This window comes from Callorhinus ursinus, unplaced genomic scaffold (assembly GCF_003265705.2).
Source record: "Callorhinus ursinus isolate GAN/ISIS: 27379988/994484 unplaced genomic scaffold, GSC_fseal_2.0 scaffold12, whole genome shotgun sequence".
NCBI classification, from domain to species: Eukaryota; Metazoa; Chordata; class Mammalia; order Carnivora; family Otariidae; genus Callorhinus; species Callorhinus ursinus.
Window position 1 is genome coordinate 38,720,802 of NW_027397074.1, and position 23,775 is coordinate 38,744,576.

At 41.3% G+C, this 23,775-nt stretch overlaps 1 protein-coding gene across 3 annotated transcripts in view; it reads right to left on the reverse strand.

Moving 5' to 3' along the window:
• The window catches only part of RAPGEF5 (Rap guanine nucleotide exchange factor 5), a 243,083-nt gene extending 219,983 nt beyond the window's left edge, over positions 1-23,100 (reverse strand). The window contains exon 1 of one of the 3 annotated variants that reach the window (XM_073898944.1): positions 22,733-23,098. In XM_073898944.1, coding sequence (XP_073755045.1) covers positions 22,733-22,963 — 231 coding nt within the window. In that variant the 5' untranslated portion in view covers positions 22,964-23,098. Of the gene's footprint in view, positions 1-22,732 lie in introns of all 3 variants that reach the window. The other 2 variants (XM_025873001.2, XM_073898945.1) reach the window with 2 other exon arrangements.
• Between the last annotated feature and the right edge of the window lie 675 nt (positions 23,101-23,775).

Sequence of the window (23,775 nt, forward strand, 5' to 3'; positions counted from 1 at the left end):
ACCATTATCCTCCACCTCCAACCCTATAAAGGAAAGGCCAGGTTATACAGATGAAGATGGTGACTCTTCATAAATAAATGATTAAGAACATAACTACGGTCAGAAAGAAATCCAAACTTAAGTTAGCTCTAACCAAAGTATATTCATGGATTTGAGGAGAGTGAGATAAACGTTGGTAAAGAGCCAAAAAGATAGGATGGAATTAAAGATTCTGCTGGAAGGATGTTTTTACCCATTTCCCCTTTCTGCTTAGGGATCCCCCATCTCTGCCTGCCCTAGAAAGACAGGAGCATGGGGGAGGTGCATGGAGGTTAAGCAGAAGGAGCCTTCTGTGACAGAAGACAGTGAGAGACTACAGTGGGATCACCTCCAACAGCACAGCAAGACGAGATGGGGCAGCCCTTCCGTTCCTAAGTTCCCTTGGTGGGCAAAGGGTATCAATTTCCTCTGCCCAAAGTTCCTACTCTAATTAATAACATCAGTGTTCAGAGTATCTGTTTTGTGGACATTTGCTCAAGTTTTTAGGATCACTTTCTCTTGCCATTAACCTCTGAATACTCAGAACTAACAACATCTAAAGAAAAAAATTCAGGAAGTAAATACCCCAAAGTCAAATATCAATAATTTCTGGGTTCCCCATGTTTGAATTTGTCTGTACACAGCCTGGTTAGATATCAGCTTCCAAGGGAAGAATGTGAGACACACAATGGATTATGCTATGACGAATATGTTTAATACATGATATGAAGCCACATGGTCAATGTACTTTCTAGTAAAATCTAAACTCTCTCTCTGTCCCAGAGAACAGGTACTGTATTCACTACTCTCAGATATGAAACTGCACATTAATTTTTTTAATTAATCATGATCCTCCATGTATAGGACACTGACTCCATCAGAGCCATAAGCAAGAATTTAAGTTTTAGTTCCAGCTTAGTGGCCTTCATGGTTCATCACACTCCTCCCCGAGTCCTGAGTGACCCTTCTCCAGTCACATACTGGTGTCAGTACTCGTAAACCAGGGTGCAGATAGAGACGAAGTTCTTGACCTATGGCAGGAAAATTGGATTTAAAGAGCCTTTAGGTAATTTTTCACACAGATCTTTCACTGAAGGTAAGATTAAATCACTAAGATAGTCATTTTCAAATCAGTTCCTAAGCTAGGCTGTGGAGCTTGGGTGGCTCAATCGGTTAAGTGCCCGACTCTTGGTTTTGGCTCAGATCATGATCTTACCGGTCATGGGATGGAGCCCCTCATCAGGTTCTGTTCAGAATCCATTTAAGACTTTCTCTCTCTCTGCCTCTGCCCTTCCCCCAGGCTCTTTCTCTCTCTAAAATAAATAAATAAATAAATAAATAAATAAATCTTAAACACACACACACACACACACCTCTCATTGATGGAATATAAAACTTAATTATACCGAAATCTTTTCAAAAGAACACAAGATTGAAGCCTTTTCATTTTTTCTAAGAGCTATGCCCCTCTTCAGGGTATGAGTCTTGCAGAAACAGCTTGGTATTTCTATACCATTTTGAGTTGGATATTATTTGTGTCCCTTGGAATAAAAGACCAAGACTTGTTTAAAAAACAGTAAGAAGAGCTACTGAATTGACCAAGAACTTTCAAGAAAGGAGTACATTCAGCAGTGAGCAAAGAGCCATGGTTTTCCTTCTATTACAAATCTCAAAAGCCATGAATTAAAAGATACTTGTTTAGAATACTGAAATATTGTTAAAAGCATACTTAATAATAAAGCTTTACTTCCCCCTGGCATTAAACCCATATATGATTCTGGAGATTGGTTGCACAACAATGTGAATGTGCTTAACACTATCACATACCAGAGAAAAGATAAGATGGGGAATTTTACGTGTGTTTTGCCACAATTAAATATTTAAAAATTTTAAGCCATATTTGATAGACTCTGAAATTCCAAATTTACTTAAAACTAAATCTGCAACACGAAGTACATAAGCACGTAACAAAAGCCATACTATCCAGGTTGAAGTTTCTCTTCCAGGCCACTCTCACTTTGCCTCTGTATCCACGCCATGTGGAGATTTGGCCTTGCCAGATCCGTCTTAATTTCAATTATGTTTTACATGGCAATGGTTGGAAATGTAATCACAAGCAAATGAAGCTCCAGGAGTTAATTAACACAATGTGTGCCCATGTTTTCTTCTTATGACTATATTTAAATACAGCACAAAGGTCATCATTTAAATAAAGCCTTAAACATGAAGGTAAAAATGAAGACTGTTCCACCTGTGGGGTACAGAACTTTGCTCGTTCCTAGCAAAGCACTTTCTCTCTCTACTCTCACGCACATTTCAATGCTAACAAAAGGTTTTCAAAAGGCGATCCCCATTTTCTTATTCCTGACTATATTTGACATACATGGGGAAACTTCTTTTGAAAGCTTTTCAACCACAAATTAATGCTATGACTCACGGCAGGCAATTCCTTTCACAGAATTCTCACTGAATGTATCTCAAGCTGGACAACAAACACTTCAACACAAACACAGTCCTATTAACCATCAGGTGATGCATTAAATCTTGAACCACCTTCTCTCTGGCTTTCTCACACCCTTCCATGCCTGAGGGAGCAACCAACCCACTAGAAGGTGAGCAGAGACTCAACTGGAAGAAGCTGTGACTTTTTTAAAAAACCAATGCCTTTCAAACTCTTTTGACTGCCACCCACAGTAAGGAGTACATTTTATGTGATGACCTAGGTCACACAAACATATGTATATATGTATATAACTGAAACAAAACACTTTTATTCACTCCCTTCTACTGACCACCAAATGAGATACACTCTGAGCCTGTTATTTTATATATATTCATATGAAATGTTAACATTTCGTTATGATTCTATAATTGCCAATGAAAACTTCCACTTTATTTTAGCTACTTGAATCTTCAAACTATTCAGATAAATATTTAAGTACTTACATATTTACATATTCAAAATCAGGTAGAACTACAGACTATACACCTAGATATTATGTGCGTGTTTATGTGAAGAGAGAAAAAGAGACTAACCTACTAACCTTGGGACCCACAACAGCATATCCAACACATGAGACATATTAAGTCGTTGATTTTTTTTTTTTAAGTAAAGCTTCTCTAAATAGACTCTACTCTGGTTTGCCAGAATAACCAACCCTTAACTTCTTACTTAAAGTAAAGGCTATTTCAACAAAAGAATGTATAGTGTAATTTTCTTTGAACCAAACTGAATAGGAAAAACAATACGTATTACAGAAATCTTCTGTTCTTTTAAAAATTATTAATATTAATAATATCAATAGCAGTGTTAATTATTAAATATGAATGCTACATTTTTACAGGGGGGCTATAAAAACCTTCATAGAGGTAGGATGGTTTATCTTCTACAAGAGTTTCCATTTTGGCAGTTTCTCCTTTAACAAAATAACAGGAGGAAAGACTAAAGCAGATATTAATAATGATCACGAAAACATGGTATCAAAAAAAAAAAAGACAAAGTGGCAGAAAAAATTTACTATATTAACCCTAAGGGTAGTAAAGTAAAACTAAAGTCCCAAATGTACAGACTATGATCTTTATATCTTCTGCTGTGAATAACGTTCCAGAATCAACGTTTCTGAGGGAACCACAAAGAACTGAAACAAAGCCCTTGAACAAAGGTTGGCAATTTGCGATAAGGGAAAAGCTAGTTTGAGCAAAGAACAGGTTGTAGGCAGGAAGGAAAGTGTGCAGCCTAGAGAGCAACCTAGCGTTATGTTTAGCAGCTAAATGCCAATATATATACATGTATACACACCAATTCAATTAGAAATACTTATCAGGCATTAATATATACTTATTATTTATCAGTCACTGTTTCAAGCACTTTTTGCAAACCTTAACGCATTTATTCCTCATAACAGTCCTTGGGGGGGGCACAGAATGATTAGGTAACTTGCCTGAGGCCATTCAGTTGGTGAGTGGCAGAGAAACCCAGGCTGGTTGGTTTCAGTGCTTTTCATCACTATGGCTTCTCCTCTGTAAATGTCCTGGGTTCCTGTCCCTTTTGAAACCCACCCCTCCAGTCTTCCAATAATTCTGCAGGCTGACCTGCACTCCAACATCCTTCTAGTAATTTCAGAGTTGGTTTCTCTTGTTTGCAATCAAGACCCTTGACTGACTCAGTCCCAAATCCAATTATAGAGACAAGCTTATGTGAACACAAAAGCCTCCACTGTACTCTGGCCCAATAACAAGTCAATTACCTGAGGAACAGGGAAGGGGGAGGCATATTTGTCATGTAAATGAGCCAAATCCTCATTTTACAGGGTGGGAAACAACAGCCATGGTGAAATTTACGAAAGGAAGAAACAGTGGTGTTTGTTACCCTCAGGTTCAAGCAGGAGGAGGTGGATTTCATGTGAACAGCTACAGAACTTCACAATTTTCTACCTGAGCCTACTGTGAAAAGTAGCTCTGAGTATCTTCTGGCCACAGTTCCCTGGACTTCACACAGAAACAAGAACTGGAAAAAGTCAGGAGTGGTTAAAGGAAATAAACACTCCCCTCTATATCCAGTCAGTTGCCTCTCTTCCCACACAGGCTATCATCTACCTTATCTTCCCCTATCTAACCCAAGGTTGGCTGTGAAGGCAGCTGGTACAAAGCTTATCTGGCTTTGAAGGTGGAGCCCTGGCACTGAGCAGATGCAGCCTAAGGACAAGGTGCCGGGAGGGAAGGAGGGACGGGGGTGGGGAGGCTTCCCTTCCACCTGCTTGGAGGCCACAAGGCAGCCCCAACTCTGACAGGACCATCAGAATGGGAGCAGATGGCCATAATTTAGTTCTCCTTCCCAGAACCAAAAAATTGAAACTTCGAAAAATGTACTAAAGATAACCACCACCCTTAGTCCTTTAAAAAGCATCCTTTCTTTTCCCTTCACATGAGGTGACTTACACGCACAGAGACGCTCTTTCTTTCGAGCACACCAGCTTGCATGCACTCGTGTGCTCTCTCTCTCTCCCTCTCTCTCATCATTTCTGAGATAACAGTCTTGGGAATCTAAGAGACCTTATGTAGAGAATACAGATAAACTTGGGTCATAGTTTGGACAGAGTTATATTCCTCTCAAAATCAGAAATTTATTTTGAATACTTGCCGATTTTTAGCTGCCCATGAAAACAGAATGGACATCACTAAATCCCAGCATCCTGTCCTCCCCAAACTCTGACTTCTCATCCCCAAGACCTCCACCATGTCAGACCCTGGCCTCTGTCACCTGGACTATAGCCCCCTAAGTGATTCCCCTGCCTTCAACCTCTCCTTTCTCCATTCTGCGCACCACCCACCTACACGGATCTTTCTAACGTTTTTGTCAGCTGATGGTGACTGCCACCTGACATCTGTTAGGTCACGTCTACATACAGCCTCAACTTTATTCTGTCCCCCAAACCCACACACGTATCTCATGAAGTAGTTTCCAAATGTCATCGTGAGGCACAAAAAGAATAAGGACAATGTGGCTAGTCTTCTATAACGCTGTATTTATTTACTCATGAAGAGCAGTCCTTTGGTAGGGGGCTGTGTGATTTTTTTGCTTTTGTGTTAAAATGTCTTTCTCTTATGAAATATAAGAACTACTGAATTTTTTTGCACCCTTACTTGGCAAAATGAAAGTCCAAAGTCACAAGTTAGTTCTCACTTTTTATTTTTTATCTTATTTTTTAGAGGTGAATCTTTGTGACTTTTTACTTATTTATTTTTAATTTTTTAATTTGAGTATAGTTGACACACCATGTTTCATTAGTTTCAAGGTACAACATAGTGATTCAATTTCTCTGTATGTTATGCTATGGTCACTGTTCTTATTTAAAAAAAAAAAATTTACTAGGGCACTAAACACAAAGTCTGGTAACCTCTACAGTACACAGGTTTTCCGTGGACATTTTCCATTGCTGATAACAAGGTTAATACAAAGCCAAACTCAAAGTTACCTGTCATCTTCCTTCAATTTACGAGTCCAAACCTTTAACCCTGAACGTGGCTCCAGCCAGGCCCATCCCTCAATGTCCCTATTACACGCCATGTTCCTTTCTGCCCTGACCTGTTCTTAGGTCTTCCTTACCTATTATTCTTACCAACTAGTTAGTCTTCAAATCCTACCTCTACCCAGTAGTTTCCTTATATCTTACTAATCAAGCTCAATCTCCTTTCTCCTCATAGTATATATCCTCTAAACCAATTATTCTAAATGAGCTGTCATGACACCCTTTGCTTAGTTGCTATAGCCACAAGAACTTTATTATTCGTAAAAAAAGTACTGAGGTTTGTGAATAATTTTTTTTTAACCAAAACAGATTGGTTTTCTAAAACAACATCATTTCCCAGTATACTTTCCTAAGTGGGCAAACCAGAGGTGAAGAACAACTTCATGTATAGCTTGGTGGAATTCTTACGAGAAAATTAATCCACCAGTTGTTGATCAAGAATTCAATATACCCCTGGAATGGTGAAGCATGTGAGCACCACCACCATACTTCATGGGTCTCGTGACAGAAGAAAAATCTGAGAGCCACTGGACTAAACCAAGAAACATTGTGGGAGAGGTATTTGATCAAAGTTCATGACACAAAGAGACAAATCCTCAGTCCTGGCCTGTCACACTTAAAAATAGTAAGCTTCTAGAATTCAGGAATCCTATTTAGTATCTACATGCATTAGTCACTCCAATACTTGCTACATTTAATTAAATATTACAGGCAGAATCAAACAAGTTTCTCCACCAGACTATGAGCTCCTTAAATGATCCTCACTCTTGCTCCCCTAGGGAATGGTAGCTGGCACATTATAATACTGAATTAAAAAGTGGTCATGGTTTATAGGAGGAAATACATGTAAATATACAACTTTGTGTACAGTTTAGAGGAACTCTAATGGAACCCTCACCCATGTGCTCAACAAGTATTACTGAGAATCTATTATGCTCTAAGCAGTGGTCTAACTGGTTGAAAATACAACTATGTGTGAAACAGACAATAATCCTTGTTCGTGGGTAGCTTACATACTAGTGGTGAAAGACTGATCATAGATAAAACAAGTAAGCAAATTATCAACTATTTATGTTAGAAGGCGGAATAGGAATAGGATATGGGAAGGAGATAGATGTTACAATCCTAAACAGAGTGGCCAAGGGGCTTCATCAAAAGAATGGTCTTTGAGCAAAGACTCGAAGCAAGTGAATGGTTATCTGAAGAAAAACAGGTTCAGACCTGCAAAGGCCTTGAGGTAGGAGCATGCCCAGTGTGATGAAGCACCCACTGGAAGGCCAGTGGGGCCCAAGGCAGTGAAGGAGAATAAGAATATGACTTTATTAGATTTCAGGATGAGACTCTTCTCTTGTTTATAAAATAAATTCCTTGCGCTGTTACCACACCACTCACATTTATATCTAACGTAAAATATGTCAGAATCTCTGGGCAAATCAAAGTATTGATATGCGACCTTCATTGCCTAATAACTAACCTTGATTGTTATTTTACACTTGCCTTTATTCCTTTCATACTGTAATAGCGAGTTTAATTTTTGAGATCAAAGAACTGTCAGTGGCATAATTGCTCAGTAAAAGTAGTTTTGTTAAGTCTTCATTAAAAGATACCTTTGTGTTGCATTTCACATGAACTAACAGATCTGGTCTATTGCTGACAGCTTTCATTTCTTTTTTGAGGTCTCAGAGAAGAGAAAGCCTATTTCCTAGAGCTGTATCTCACATTATTAGTTTGGATGTTATACAGCACAAAAATAAAATCAGATACCACCCTTACCCAGGTAATGTAGATCTGAAGCTGGCAAACAACAAACCCCAGCCCTATGTCACGTCTACTCTTAAGTTTTCCTCTCATCTCCAGGCTCAGGGAGGTTCTGTAAAACTAGATTTAATACTATTAACATGTTTATCTCCCTTGTTGGCCTTAAGACTGGGATTGTGGCTTTATTCATTTCTGTATTCTCAGCTTCTGATGCTTAAGGTAGATGTTACTAATATTGGTTCTTCTCTTCTTCATCAAAGCTCCTAGAAAGAGGATACTTTCCCTGTGCTTTGAAATTAGTGGGGTAATAGGATTTGCTCTGGCCAATGAGATAATGAGCAAAAGTCACCTCAGGCAGAAGCACTGAAATGCCGATGTGAAATTCCCCATTCTTTCTTCACAGGTTGTAGTCACTGTGGAGGGTGATGACACAGAAAGGTCCTAAGATGGAAGCGGAGCCACCATACAGAGGACAGCTACCCTGTAGAGTGCCCAGACTCACAAAAGGGTCCTTTTGTAAGCAGTAAATAAACTTTGTTGTGTTAAGCAGACAGATTTTTGTGTATTTTTGTTACTGCAGCAAAACCTAGATTATCCTGACTGACAAGTCAGATAGTTCTGTATAACACAGATTTTTAGAAGGAAGGAAAGATACCAGGAAATGCCAAAGTGGGGATGACTGCGCTGGGTGGCACTCTGGGATGGGAAGGGCAGGTGCTATGTTACAAGAGGCTGCCTGCAGTGAGAGAACAATGAACAAAATCATTAATCCACTGTACCTGGTCTTCTGTTTAGCCTTGTACTCCCAGAGCTAATTGCTTACATAGAAGTTTCTACATTTATGACAGTCACTAAGAAATGAAATGGACTGGGGCGCCTGGGTGGCTCAGTCACTGAGCGTCTGCCTTCAGCTCAGGTCATGATCCCAGGGTCCTGGGATCGAGCCCCGCATCGGGCTCCCTGCTCGGCGGGAAGCCTGCTTCTCCCTCTCCCTCTCCCCCTGCTTGAGTTCCCTCTCTCGCTGTCTCTGTCAAAAAAAAAAAAAAAAAAAATCTTAAAAAAAAAAGAAATGAAATGGATTTTGAATTTCACAATCCTACTTCTTCCATGAGCAATGCCTTCTTGTATATATCCTTTGACCAAAACAGAAGTCCCTATTTAAAGGATGTAGTTTTGAAAATGTAATGCTAATCAGCAATCAATACAATTATAAATTCTCCATCCCACAATGCAGACCAGTTAGATAGTGGTTACCCTTGCAAAAGTTCCTCTTCTTTTGGGGTGGGGGGTTGGGGGAAGGGGAGAGTGAGGAAAGGCGGGAGGAGGAGAGAATGATATAAATGCTGTCAATCACCTAAAAAAATTGAAGGGAGGTTGGATGAGGACTTCCCCGAGGGTCTTAACATAATTCTCTTTAACATGCACAAATGGGCTGAATCACCCCCAACTCCTAAGAAGAGCATCTGGCATCCTCTTCCATATGAAACAGCCCTCAGCAGGGGCCAGGGAACCAGCAAAGGATGAAGAAATAGGAGGGCTGTTCGGTGAAGCAAGGAAAGCAAACAGTAGGCCAAGCTGGTTCACAGAAGACACTCTGGGCAGACAGCCCACCCGCAAAGCCTTAAAGGAACACAGGCTGGGAAGGGAGGAGGAGAAGAAAACAGGGGTGATACAGCCAAAGGAAACCAGACCCAAAGGAAGACGGATAGCTCATTCCAAGGGAAGTGAGTAAGGAGATGAGTCTTCAAAAAACCAGGAGAAAGGCTCACCAGAGATTTCTTGGGGCCAACCCAAAGAAGGAGATACTAAAAAAAGTTAGAGCTCCTTCCCCAGTGAGAGGGATTTGAAGGACTTGTGCTCTAGACTAGAGGTGGAAACAAGCAAGCGTTGGAGACTAGAAAGCCTGACTGACTGGGACCAGCCCGCTCCTCCACACTGAGCTCCGCTCTGCTGTCTGAAAAGGATCGGGACTCCCTCACCAGGGTCACTGGCACTGCAATCCCTCTTTACTCCCTCTGGTCAGTTCCCACTAGCAGGTGCTCACGCACCACCACTTCTGGGCAGTCCTCATCCTGGGCTCCACCCCTTCCTGGCAGAGCAGGGCTCCTCTCCTCTGTGCCCAGCCACCAAGCCTCAGTGGATGACTGACCAGAAAGGAGGGGAAATGGAGGAAACACAAAGGGCTCGTATGCCTTCAATCTGTGCCACACTGGGTAACGTGAGGGGATTCATTATGATTTGCCTCAATTATATGAGGTCATAGCCCCAACTCCATCACACATCCATATTTTCCAACACGTAAATATATGAAAGCCCAGAAAAAGGGACAAAAATTCTAGAGTTAATTTTCCCTCATAGAGAAATTTATTTCTTCCTAAAAAATTTCAACAATAGAAAATTTGAAATCGAGAGCCTGTTTTGTCTTTAAGTGTTTCACTGATTAACACACAGTATTTAGATGTTGGTAGCATTCCACCTGTACTACCCAAAAATAATCTATAAAGGGTGTGAAATAGTTTTACCCTGAGCATAACATTTCAATATAAAAGAACGGATAAACACACAGAATTGGTATGAGTTTGTGTTGTTGCCTTGCTTCATGGTGAGGTTACTGAAGATGACTTGGCTGAGCACCAAAACCATGAAAAATGGTTTTTATCTCATTGACACGCCCACCACTGGAACCCCTGGGCAAAGGAATTGAAGGTGTAATTATTCTATTCAACTGTTTGTTACTTTGTGAATGCAGTATTCCCAGGCATTTCAGAACATGTTCAATATACTTCAACAAAATTAACCAAGATCAAAGTACCACATAAAGGTCTTATAGCTCCTATGTATAGACTAGCAATGCTAAGGGTGTCTGAGAAAAAGGCAGGGGCAGGGAAAAAAAAAAAAACAACAACAAAACAAAACCAAAACACAAAACTAAGGCAATCATAGAGAAGGGATGCAAATTCTTCACGTAAAAGCTTCTCTGATTGTGAACCCCAGCCATCCAAGTGCATGCACAGGAATGAGGCAGGACGGGCACTCAGTCACATTCTAGCACAAGTTCTAGCTTCCTACCGGAGACCTCACAGGACCTTCTTTCTGTTGAGCCCAGCATCACCTTAGAGGCCAGGCCCCTTCCCTGCATTCCTCACCCTCATCTTCTACCTAAACTTCAGGGGCTAGAGGCTGGATTCCTGGCCTCAATCACTGCCAATGTCCCCAAGACTATCCCTTCTACTGCCACTCTTCCCAACACTGCTCTTCCTTGGGTCCCTACATCAGGCAAGGATCCTCTCAGCAAAGAGCCTATCAAAGATGTGCAGGCAAGGTTCAGAGACCCCACAGGAGATGTTGCAGCACACAGGCGCCAGAAACAACAAGGCTTTAAAAGCCACAAGTGGGAGGGACTAGGAAAAGACACAGTTTCCCTGGAGGCTGGAGAGTACCCAAGCGACTGAGGAGTGACTGCCCAGTGGTAGCTAGTCCTAGATGGTCACCACCATCACCACTGAAGAGAAGGAACACAAGGGACAGATACTGCTGACCTCTCTCCTGGCCTTCCATTGACTGAACCCAAACCAAAGTCCCCAGTGATGAACACCCAGAGGCAGCCTCCAAGGTACACAGCGAACAAAAAAGGGTAGAGAGTACATGGGATGGACAAACAGGAGAATCAGCGCAGGTGTCACAAGCGCTTTATGTTTCAAGTGTTCATCACTTCCTTTTTAACTACCAGTCACTCTGTAGAAACCAATAAGGGGTAGTTTCCAATATTATTAACTGAATAAAATTCTCACAGTCGTGGTCCTCCATCTTGATTTGGCTTTCCATCATGGAAGTGGCAAACAGAAAACCAGGTAGATTCCCGGCCTCAGTAATTTTCTGATTATGAAGGTCACCAAACTCTTGCAGCCCTTTAGACCAGTGCTTCTAAGTGTGGCCCATGGACCAGCAACATCACCTGAAACTTGATAGAAATGCAGATTCTTGGGCCCTACCCATACTAGAGACTTTGACTCAAAGTCTCTAAGTGTGGGGGCCCTGTAATCTGTGTTTTCACAAGCCTTCCAGGGATTCTCAAGTATGCTAAAATTTGAGAGGTCTTCTTTTAGCTTTAGAGAGCTAAAGATAGGGACTTTAGGGAGTCCACAGATAACCTTACAGAGACCCTTGGACTAACCAGGAGTCCAAGCTACAGAGCCCTAAACTTCCTCACTATGATCTTCAGTAAGACAGCAATGTTTAAGCCTCAGTTTTCTTAGTCAATTGCTATCAGTGCAACAATAAGAGCTCTTTCAGCTTTTCAAAAGGATTGACCTTGGACTCCCTCAGATCTGTTATTTCAGACAATGATGCTGATGCTGATGACGGCAATGACAACAGTGGCAGCCCACACTAGGTTTTCTCTGCATAACTACCTCTGTCTTAACAGCCTTCACATATTAATTTACTTAGTCTCACCATCCTATCTTTGCTTCACAGATGCTGAGGTTGTGGCATATAAAAAAACTCAGTAACTTGCCTTTAATCCATACAAGAAAGGAATGCTTTATTCCAGAGTTATGAAAACAGGAAAATAAGAATGTACATGAAAGCATTTTGTAAATGTAAATCGTTATATAAAAGACAGCAGAGTGAACAGCCAACTACTAATGAACTGAATTTGCTGGGTTTTTTTAAGCTCAAAATTCATGAGATATTCAAGGTAGATTAGAATATGACTAGATTGCTTTTTTTTTAAGGAGTTATGTGCCAAGAAGAATAGGAAATTTGAATGCTTCAATGGGTGCTATTTGAAGATTTGTGATAAATTTAAAATAGTAGAGGAAAACAAATATTGATGCTAATTTGAGGCAGAGAAACAGCTATCAGTGATGACAAGAAATAGCAACAAACCTCTTATCTGAAAGAAGATAAAACTTCCTGGTAAGATCTCCCCAGACACAAAGGGTTGGCTGTCATAAGTTCTCTTCTGATACCTCTCAGAGAATTCTGTTTATGGCCAAACAATTTAATCTTCTAGAAATCGATTTATAGATATGTTCTTTTTACTCTTTTCATATGACGAATTCTTGATTTAATCAGATTCTTTCTGCATCTTCAAATACTCTTTCTACTAATGCATTATCTTCCCCCTCCCCAACTCAAGAGATATGGTGAATATTAATGAGCCATCTTTCCATCTGTCTAAGATAGGTCCCAAAATGTTCTGGGGTTCAACTGGCATCTCAGTGGAGAAAGACCACTTCTCTGACCTTGGTCAGACAAGGAACAAGAAATGAAAACTGGTCCCCTAACCATACACTATACACTATGGATTCTCATGATAGAGCTATGGTATTCCACTTTAAGGACAGAAACTCAGAAAGGTTATTTAACTTATTCCAGGTCATACAGCTATTAAGTGACAAACATACAGAAAACTGTTTACTATGTCACAATCAAATTCTATTTTAAGAGATTGAAATAGGCATAATACTTGCCCTAGTTTCTAAAAGGTATCATCACACATCTTCTCTCCTTTTTTTTTTCTACCAAAGATTTCATACCTATATATAAATTCACAGCACAAAATGATGTAGTGAACCATTTGTAGTGTTTGTTCATTATAGTCAACATTTAGAGTGTTAGACCAAACAGAAGTGATAAGCTGTTCACTTCCCACAATAGTAACAGGAGAGAGTAAAACAAATTTACAGTCAGCACCAAAGGTGTAAGCGTTGGGCAATCACAAGTATTTGCATGTACACCTCAGAACAGCTGCAGGTAAATGATTTGACAAGGTCAAATTCAACTGAACAACAAAACCACCAATGGGACTGGAGTTTAAGTTGCTAGACCAGTTAGAAAAAAAATACAGGAAGACAACCAGCTAGACTGCAGAAGCACTGGTTTTCAGAACTCTTTAACTTTAGTAAAGGTTTTTTTCTAGGACAAATAGTGGAAAATGAAAAGCATTTTTATAAGGGAGAAGCCAATGCCTCATGTACAAAGCAGACAAAATTTTCAAAGTTTAACTGAGTCACAGAAGGTAAGATCTGCCAACTCACCACACAAAGTGGTGACTCAAAGACAAGTCTAAATCTATTATCATTTCAGTATATTCATAGTTCTTAGTTAAAAAAATAAATTTATATAAGAAGTTTAACTTTTAAATTTTACTTTAAAAAAATCTGTGAAACCGATAAATTATATAACAAATTGTATAATATAAATTATGTAGTTATATAATACACATTATATACAATAAATTATAAATCAAAGTGTAATTATCATTTAAATTTTAAATTAAATTTAAATATAATTTTAAAAATAAATATAATATATAATCACATAATATAAATTCATATTTATATTATATTGTATATAAGAAGTTATATATAAAACATAGAAATATAAAATATATATATAATTTCACTTAAAAGAATTTCAGTTTCTTCAGTCTTCAACATTACTCTGAGGCTATTCATGCTTTTTGTAAGTAAATATTAAATTTATTCTCCTCTGACATTTAAATTATTACCCAAGCAATATCAGTGTTCATTAAATTGTTAATATAATCTTAACCTACATCTTTCACACTTCATAAATAGACACAGTTGTGTTTATGTGCACCTTTTAAAGCTGTGATTTACTTTGATATTTCTAAAAATAAACTATGCAGCTACACTTAAAAACTAAAACATGACTTACTATAGTTCCTTTATTCTAAGATACCAAAATTTTAAGACATACCATCAATTTAATAATAGCTTCACAGGGGGGAAAAGTATCCCATTAAATGCCCACATGAATTTTAATATACATCCCTATTTCAAAAGCGTTGAAATAAAAAAGAGAGACTGTAATTAAAGAAATACAGTATTTTATTTAGAGAGCAGATACAGCAGAATAGGTAGACCTCATAATATGGAGTCTGTTTTCCTGGGTTGGATTCCTGGCTTCTCTACTTACTGGGTGACCTCAGGCATCTTCCTTAGCCTCTCTGTACCTCATTTTGGGAGATATTAAAATCTGCACCTCTGTACCTCTCTGTTCCCCTCTTTGGGGAAAAAAGAAGACAATGAGGGTAACTGCCACATGAGGTTGTTAGGAGTACTCCAAACAATTCCAACACCACAAGTGTGATGATATAAGGATTTGTTAAACAGTAACAGTTATCACGACCACCACCACCACCAGGGTCCACAGAAGCATTTGCTACATTCAGAGGCGAATAATTTCTAATTCAACACACTGATAAAATACGTTAATTCAAGGAAATATTTACTGACAACTGAGTGAGTGCTTAATACTATGCTAAATGTTTAGAAGTAAAGATAAAAAGTAAAATAATTAAAAAACCATGGTGGTACTCTCTAGAAGACAGAGTATGGAAAGGCTTTTAAATTAGAGGGTCTGTGGTGACCAGGGATCAAGATATCGACAAGCCCTCTGAAATGAGATGCAAAAAGTACATCTACCTGTGCATTTTTCTGGGGTACTATCTTTTGATTCTTAAAAAGGCCTGGGATAAAAATAAATAAATAAAAGTTAAGAGCCATTTGCCTCAGGTAGTAATACCACATTAAAAGGCAAACATACCAAAGTTTAATTTTATTAATATATTTGTATATTCCCTATGCTCCTATTCAATTGTAAATGGATTCAGTTACTTTGACAGGTATGCACACTTCTTACTTCCTGAAGTTTCTTAAACAGCAAACCAGTTGCCATCAGGAACCCAAATCCTGGGGTACAAGAAACTCTTCCTTTTTTTCTTCATCTTCTAGACATGCCAGGAAAGGAAGCTGCTTGCTTTATAAATCTCCAAGAGCATTTGTACTGGGGAACTAGTCAGCTTCCAACCCTCCTGGGAAAACAATGGCTTCCAGGATGAGTCATGCCAAGCCTTCTTTCTTGTACAATGGCTGGTATTGCTGAAAGATGAGGGACAGCTGCGGCCCAAGCCATTGTCAACCCTGTGAGTAATTAAAGACTGATCCTGGAAGCCATTACTGGAGACACCGGAAAGGAAATGAGCTATGTTTTACACTAACTTGAAATGTCTTGTGCATTCACTCTTTCAGTATACCACAGGCTATAATTATGTCAAAGTCTTCGACAACACAGTATCGAGGAAAGGCCATAGACTTTGGAATCAGACAGTCCTGGGCTCCCTACTGCCTCTCCTACTATCTAGCTGGTTGACCGTGGGAAACTTACTTAACCTCTCTAGACTGTAGTTTCCTCAGAGGTGAAAATACGTACTGTCTTTAGGGGACTACTGACATCCCAACCTGACAAAGACATGCCAGTATCCACAGGGGTGTCTGTAGCCCATCCCTTTTTCACATCCATTTATGAATTATTTATCACAATAATTGACCACAAAAAATTAAGTCATTGATTCTAACTATTTTGCCTTCACATGAAATTTTCTAACTTCTCACGAACTACTTCTAGATCACATAGCATTACTGGGATTATCGGTATTCCTAACAAAGGTTGTTATGCAACATTGAGGCAAAAAAAAAAAAAAATCACAAGTACTCAAAGTCATCACCAGTGATTTATCTCCCACCTTTCCATCTATTTTCAGCTACACAAGTTACCAATTACTGCCAAGTCAATTTAAGAAACAAGGCAAATGTGAAACTGAGAATATTTTGTTATGGTACCAGTATTTAGCTAACACCTAAGATATTCACTACATGTTAGGATATTATGTTTTTTTAAAAGCATGAAATCTGACATTGCATACATAAGCAAAAATTTTTTTTACTAGATTCCTATAAATATGTCTATAAATGTCAATTTGCCCAGAATAAGCATCCAGCTAGGGAAGGAAAAATTTAAGTTCCAATGTACCCCAAACTTTCCATACATTGTCTCTCTTCTCAGAAAAGCTTGACCCATGATGTATATCATTCTAGAGGAAGAGTGGAGGCTTGGAGAACTCCGAGAATAACTAACGCAAGGATGGAAACCCAGTTTCTGAAGCCATAGCCAGGCTCTTTTCCTTGGATCTAATTATGTAAACAAAGCCTACGCCAGGGATCAGAGGAGAGACAAAGAAAGTAAATATGGCATTAACTTGCCATTGAGGTCTTTTACTCGAATTTACATGAAATTAAAGTAGAATAAATCCATAATTTCTTTTCTTTCTTGTCAAATATTTTTAGAGGTAGTATTTGTGGAGTTTTACTTTATTCGTAGCCATGGTCAACACAGGTTTATAAAATCAAGGTTTGAGCTGGTACGAAGTCAATGTTTCTCAAATAAGATCATCACGTGTCCCTCATATTTGATCTGACTCATCTTCCCTGGAAGATACGTGCCTCCTTTAATGGCCCTGATCTCTGGCAGGCTACCATAAACAGATAAGAAAAAAGTAAGCAGGTGAATTCACAAACTTTTTGTATTAGCCTTGATCGAGGTGGGCCTGGGTGACTTTTGCTTATGAAACACTGAATGCTACTTTTAATTTTAGTCAATATTAGTTACCATTCACCTATAAGCACAATATTTCCCCCTTCTCCCTGCCCCCACACCCAGTAGGTCTATCACAAGCCTCAGAGGGCTCAACTGAAAGAAAGATTAGCGTCTGGCATTATCGACAGCATTTACTGACCACTCTCCGAGTGGTAAGGTAATATAGTACTCTCGGGTACTATAAGGCTAATTAATTTAGACTAAAATAGACCCTTTGTCCTCAGCGCATTTGAGGAAAACCAGAGTCAATTCAGAGCAGAGACTATGTATGGAACCAGACTGGCTAGATTCAAACCTCCCTCTGCCTCTGTGATCTTGGGCAAGTTCCATCTCTGTTCCAGTTTCCTCATCTGTAGAATGCAAATAATAGCATTTAACTCCCAGGCTTGTTGTGAGGGCTAAATGAAGTCTGTATCAGAACAACACGGCACATAATTAAGTGCTATGAGGTGTTAGCCATTGATTTGAATTTAAATACAAAGAACGAATTAAAATTATATGCTCTGCCTGTAAGATATGTTTACAAAATGACTATAAATCGGGCATATTGGTACAACTTGAAGCAGTATATACGTGTTTCTCAATCAATAAGGTCTTAGTTCCAGCAGGGGAGGGTGTTAAGTCACACGTAAAACACTCCAGCTTGAACAAAGGAAACAGGCTACCTTGTTCTTTTCTGAGAGGGAATCATCCAGGTAGAGACTACAAATGAAAAAGAGAGAACCTCATGCAGAGAGCCACTAGCTGTTCTTCCAATTTCTCAAGTTTGAAGAGCACCTGCCATGCTTCAGGGACCCTGCCTGAGCGAGAAGAAATCAGGGGAGAGAAGACGGATCCAAAGGCGGACTGTCACTGTTTGGTGAACAGTCAATTTGGCACAATTGGTGAATCATTCTGTCTGCTATAAATGAAACAGATTTTGAAGAGATGAAGAAAGTGGTAGAACACTGCAGAAAAGATCACAGCCGCCAAAGCCCAAAATAAGTCAGTCCCAGCAATTTGACAGTATATATAGAAAGAGGGAATGGTAGTTACCAGCTATTTTATTAGAGGGAGAAAATGACAGTCTTAGAAGCAGCCTGATGAGAAGAATTTAAGAACAAAAAACTTAAGATGGAAGGCATAAGACCAAGGTAAAAAATAACGCAACCACTAAGTGAGGCAAAGTTTGGAGGGAAATGAACAGTTCTCAGTAAAAAGAATTAGGGCTCTTTGGGAAAATGGCTGATTTCAGGTCTGGAGCAGGAAACGGACAAGATAAGTTGAGTATCTTGTGCCAAAAAGCAAGAAAGGTATCAGAGACTACCGGGGCCTTGTAAAAAGTATACAGCAGATAAGGACAACTTGTGGGTCCAAAAAAATATTGACTGCAATGGATTGAAACAAATAAATTGAGATCTACAAGTTCTCATAATACTTAAAGAAGGAAAACTCATTGATTATCATGGGAGATTGTTAGGGTACTCAGAAAATTGATAAAAGGAAAAAAAATTAAGACTTTCCTTGTCTTTCCCACATAATCTGAATTTCAGGAGACCCAAAAAGCTCATGAGGGTAAGTTCTTTACAGACAGAATACCAAATTATAAATGCAAGAGAAATGATAGATTTTGATCATCACCATTTTGCAATCCCTAACAAAATGGATCTAGACTACAACAATCTATGGATGTTATAATCATTAGGTGAAAGGTAGAAGGGTAAGAACCTACTAATCAATCGTAACATCTCCAAAAGAGACATATGCAGACACCATGTGTCTTGTGGTTGTGATACAACAGATTTTAACAGCACTATCTACAAAGGATGTTTGCCTTTGACCTAAATCTAATCAGGCCTCTACATCTAATTGCCATATTATAGGAGACATGGGGAAGAGAGAAACAAGCTAAATGACACAAGTGAGAAATTGGCCCAGAAAATGGATCATTCTACCAGACAAACGACCTGTACTCTCTTTCTCCATCAAATCAATCGCCTGAAAAAAGAAGGAAAGGGGGACTATTATAAAATAGATTTAAAAACCTAACAACCAAATACAACGTGTGGACCTTGTTTAGTTCCTGATTCCAACAGATCATAAATAAAAAGAGATCTTTGAGTTTATGTGAATATGGGAATCATATTTAGAAATCATTGTTAAGGAGCACCTGTATGGCTCAGTCGATTAAGCATCTGCCTTTGGTTCGGGTCATGATCCCAGTTCCTGGGATTAAGCCCCATGTCTGGGACTCCCTGCTCAGCGGGCAGTCTGTTTCTCCCCCTCCCTCGGCCCCTCCCCCTTCCTCGTTTTCTCTCCCTCTCTCAAATAAATAAAATCTTTAAAGAAAAATCACTGTTAATATATTTAGGCATGAAAAACACCCAGAAGTCTTTGTTTTTTGTTTTTGTTTTTAAAGAAAAAAGTCCTTATCAGAGAATGTAAACTGATACATTTATGAGTGAGACGATAGGATGTTTAGGATTTTGCTTTAAAATACACCAGCACCCACAAAAAAAAAAAAAGTGGGGAAGAGAAATAAATGAAACAAGACTGGCAAAATGTTAGTAAGTGTTGAAGGTTGGGTGTTTATCATACTATTTCTCATAATCTCCATAACACAGTTTTTAAAAAGTGACTAAAGGGTTTTGGTGGGAATTCAAGCTGTGCCTTATCTTGCCACTATTTTAGGAGATAGCTAGGGTCCTCCCACAAAGTGAAATGTAGTCCTTCCCCACTTAGCCCAAAGAGTGCAGAGTCTTAATCAGTTTGCATTTTGAATTCAATATGATTAGAAGTGACCACACCAAGGCACACAGGAGCTCTGCAGTATTAACCAAATGTCAGCTTAATTTTTCCAGGTAAGAGACAACCTACAAGGCACCTGGGTTGGGCAACACAACCTACAAAGAACTTACTTGATGACAATTGATGTCAGATTGTCCTGATTTGTGAGAACCCAAGGCAGCATGGACAAGTGCCACAAGTATTCCTAAATCAAATCTTGGTCAATACATAAATTGCAAACCTTCTTACCAACTTGTGTAATACCTAGAGCTGCCTTTTTTTTTTTAAACCAGTAGTAATAAATTTGTGTTTATTTGTCCCTACAATCACTCAGCTGTAATCTGGAGGTGCAGCCCATAAAATATAAAACTAAAAGTCCACAGAAGGATCTAAGCCATGATTTGTTTGAATGAGCATCTCTGATCTAATTAAAGGGCTAACGAGGTGACCCCAGATGCTCACCAGCTGGTATGGCAGACATTTCGCCTGTTTTTCACTTTCCTACATAAACCTTCTGTTATGGACTGAATGTCTGTGTTCCTTCAAAACTCTTATGTTGAAGCCCTACCCCAGTGGTGGTATTTGGAGATGGAGCCTTTGGGAGGTATTCCAAGGTAGACTCGGTCATGAAGGTGGAGCTTCCATGATGTGATTAGTGGACTTATATGAAAAGGAAGAGAGGGAGATCTCTCTTTCCATCCTTGTGCACTGAGGAACGGCCAGAAGGCAAGCCAGGAAGAAAGCTCTCACCAGAAACCAAGTCGGCTGGCCCCTTGATCTTGGACTGTCTAGCCTCCAGAACTGTGAGAAAATAAACTTCTATTGTTTAAGCCACCCAGTCGATGGTATTTTGTTACAGCAGCCTGAGCAGACTAATACAGGTACGTATTTCACCTGTTTTTTTCTTTCTTTCAAACCCCTTCTTATCTCTGTTAAGGAAGGTTCCAAAGTCACAAAGGCGGTTGCAAAGCCAAAGGAAGGGGAAATAGTTGAAAAGTATGGGTTTATAACATTGGAAATTTTGACAATCTTTCCCCAATAAAAAAACTGACCATGCATTTATGAAATGTGTTTGGAATGTCCCAAAGTAATACGCTATTAAGATCAAAGAAGGGTTAATGAGGTATGTATTATTTGAAGTAACCACATTCAGAATAATTAAGAAGAGCAAATATGTATATTGGCAAGGCACACAACATCATCCCAGGCAGCAAGAAACACAAGCCTTTATGCAGATGAACACACAGATCTATTTATACAGAAACCTTCAGCAATTCCCGTCACAGATTGCCTGGCTGCCCTCATGTCTTCAGTATTCTGTGCCATGAAAAAGTAACTGTCAAGGATAATAGGAACACAATTTGACCTACTTTTCCCTAGATTCTTGCAAAGTCTATAACTCTGTTTCTTGTGTTTATTTAGCTGTCACATCTTTGGGACACATTTTCGCGTTTTCTTCGCAGACAATCCGGTATGCCCCACATTAAGGTCACTTGTGGGCAATTCCTTAACTCCACTGCTCATGGACTATGGACTTTAAGACGTCCTACATCCAGCTAATCCTCAGAATATCCTTCTGAGGTAGATCATGTACAGTCATCCCTACATTAAAAGGAAAATAGGTAAGAAAGCCAAAACACAACCTGGAGAGGCTGAAGACCTACACCAATTCCTATCCTTCTCGCCCAAAGGAAGCCACACCAAAACAAATGTTTCTCTCCAACTCTCACGTTTCCACAAACCTATCTTTGTAAGAGCTACAGGTCCTCCAGTAAGGAAGGTACAGCCCCTCAAAAATCTACCTTGTTGCAGCTTCTCAGTAAAGCCTGCTCACTGGTGACAAATTCTAAAGAACAGAGTAGAACCTACCCAAGTTGCCCCAAAGCCCTGGTGGGCAGGGGAAACCCGAGTAAAGTCAGCCCCTTAGCCTGACCCTGCTGGGGCCTCCTGAGCGGCTTGTGAAAGGTCCCAGGAGAAAATCAGCAGGCCATCCCGCTTTTCTTAAACAAAACATGTCCGACCTGCTCAGGCCACTAAATGCACGTAGATGCACAACCAGGGACACTCCCTGACCAGGAAATCATATCTGAACACACCATCAGGAAGTCAATATTTAAGATTTGGCGGGGTGGGGGCGTGCACCCTCCCGCTCAAGGGAGCGTCACCAAGTACTAAGTGCTGGAGAGTCCAGAACCCAGGAGCTAGAAGCTCGCCCGGGGAATTCCAACTCCTGTGTCTCCTCCACCTCGGCGGTGGCGGTGGTGGTAGCGGCGGCCACAACCAGACCCGATGCCCAACGCTTGCCACCGGGCGTCCCAAACAAGCTCACACGTCTTACGCCTCTTGCAAACTGGGCTCCCATTTGTGGGGCCTGAGGCTTGCTGTCGGGACAGGGCTGGCGGACTGTGAGGTCCGGGACACCTGCAGCTTCCCCTCTGGGGAGAGGCAAATGGCCCTTCTTCCGGCGATGCCCACGGTCCGCCGCTCTACATCCAGGTGCCCCTGGGTTAAGTCAGGTGCATCTGGGGGAAGGGGAAGCCTTCGCTCAACGGGGGGGGGGGGGGGGGGGGCACCCACACGACCCCGCCGTCCCAGGACCCCGCACGAGGGCGCCCCTTCCGCCACCTCCCCAACTTCCAGATTCCCCCTCTGCGGCCCGGGAGGGTGGGCGCGGGCGGGTCCGGGCCACTCACCCGGGCCCCGGCGGCGCTCCGCTTCCTCCGCAGCGTGAGCCCGCTCCGCAGCAGCGCCGGCAGGTCCCTCAGCCGCGGCCGTGGCGGCGCCGGCGGCTGTTCGCGCTCCTGCTCGCGGGCGCTGGGGCTGCGGCGCAGGGCGCCGTCCGCCGCCGCCACCGCCGCCGCCGCGGCCAAGGCCGGGCTCTCGCACGGCGGCTGCATCTTGACGGAGCCCACGGCCATCCTCATGCCCTGACGGCGGCTGCGGCGCCGGCAGCTAGTCTCCCCCGCCCTCGCCTCCGCGCGCCGTACGCGCCTTCGCCAGGCAGCGAGAGGGCGCGACTGCGGCTCGGGCGCGGGGCGCGCTGCCAACCGCTGCCCATTGGCGCGCGCCGCGGCCCCCGGCTGCCTCGGCCCCGCGCACCTCCCCCTCCCCGCCCAGGTGCGCCGGGCCCCGCCCCGCCCCGCCCCGCCCCCTCCGGCGGCCCACCTCCGCCCGCCGCTGGGGGCCCCCCTCAGCCACTCCCGGAACCCAGGAGGAAGGGGGTGGGACAGCTTGGGCACCCGCTCATCCACAGGTGCGGGATTCCCAGAATCCTCCACCAAACCCACTCTAATGCCCACCCCACCCCACCCCCAATTCCCTTGAGGCTGAAAAGTCTCCCTTCACTGCCTTTTACCTAACAGCCTGGGTTGATTTGGACTTGGACCGTGTGAACTGGGAAGTCTGGGAACTACTCCCTCTTCCAGCCCCTCCTTGCTTTTTGCACAGTCTAGACCCAAACCGTAGTCGCTGTTCCTCGAAATGGTTTTTGCCAAAGAACTTCAAAATAGGCTCTATATTCTGGCTCAAGTCAAACACCATTGAGACAGAATTGCCTCCACACTGTCCCCTCTTTGGCACCGTCATCGCTAAAGAACAAGGGGAGAAAACTTGCGTTGGCTAGGAGAGGTGTTTAGCAAAATAGATGCAAGTCTGATGACCTGAAGGTGAATCTCAGTTGACGTGTTGGAACCTGACCTTCCCTGAAAGCCTGATGCATGTGATGAATATGCTTGGT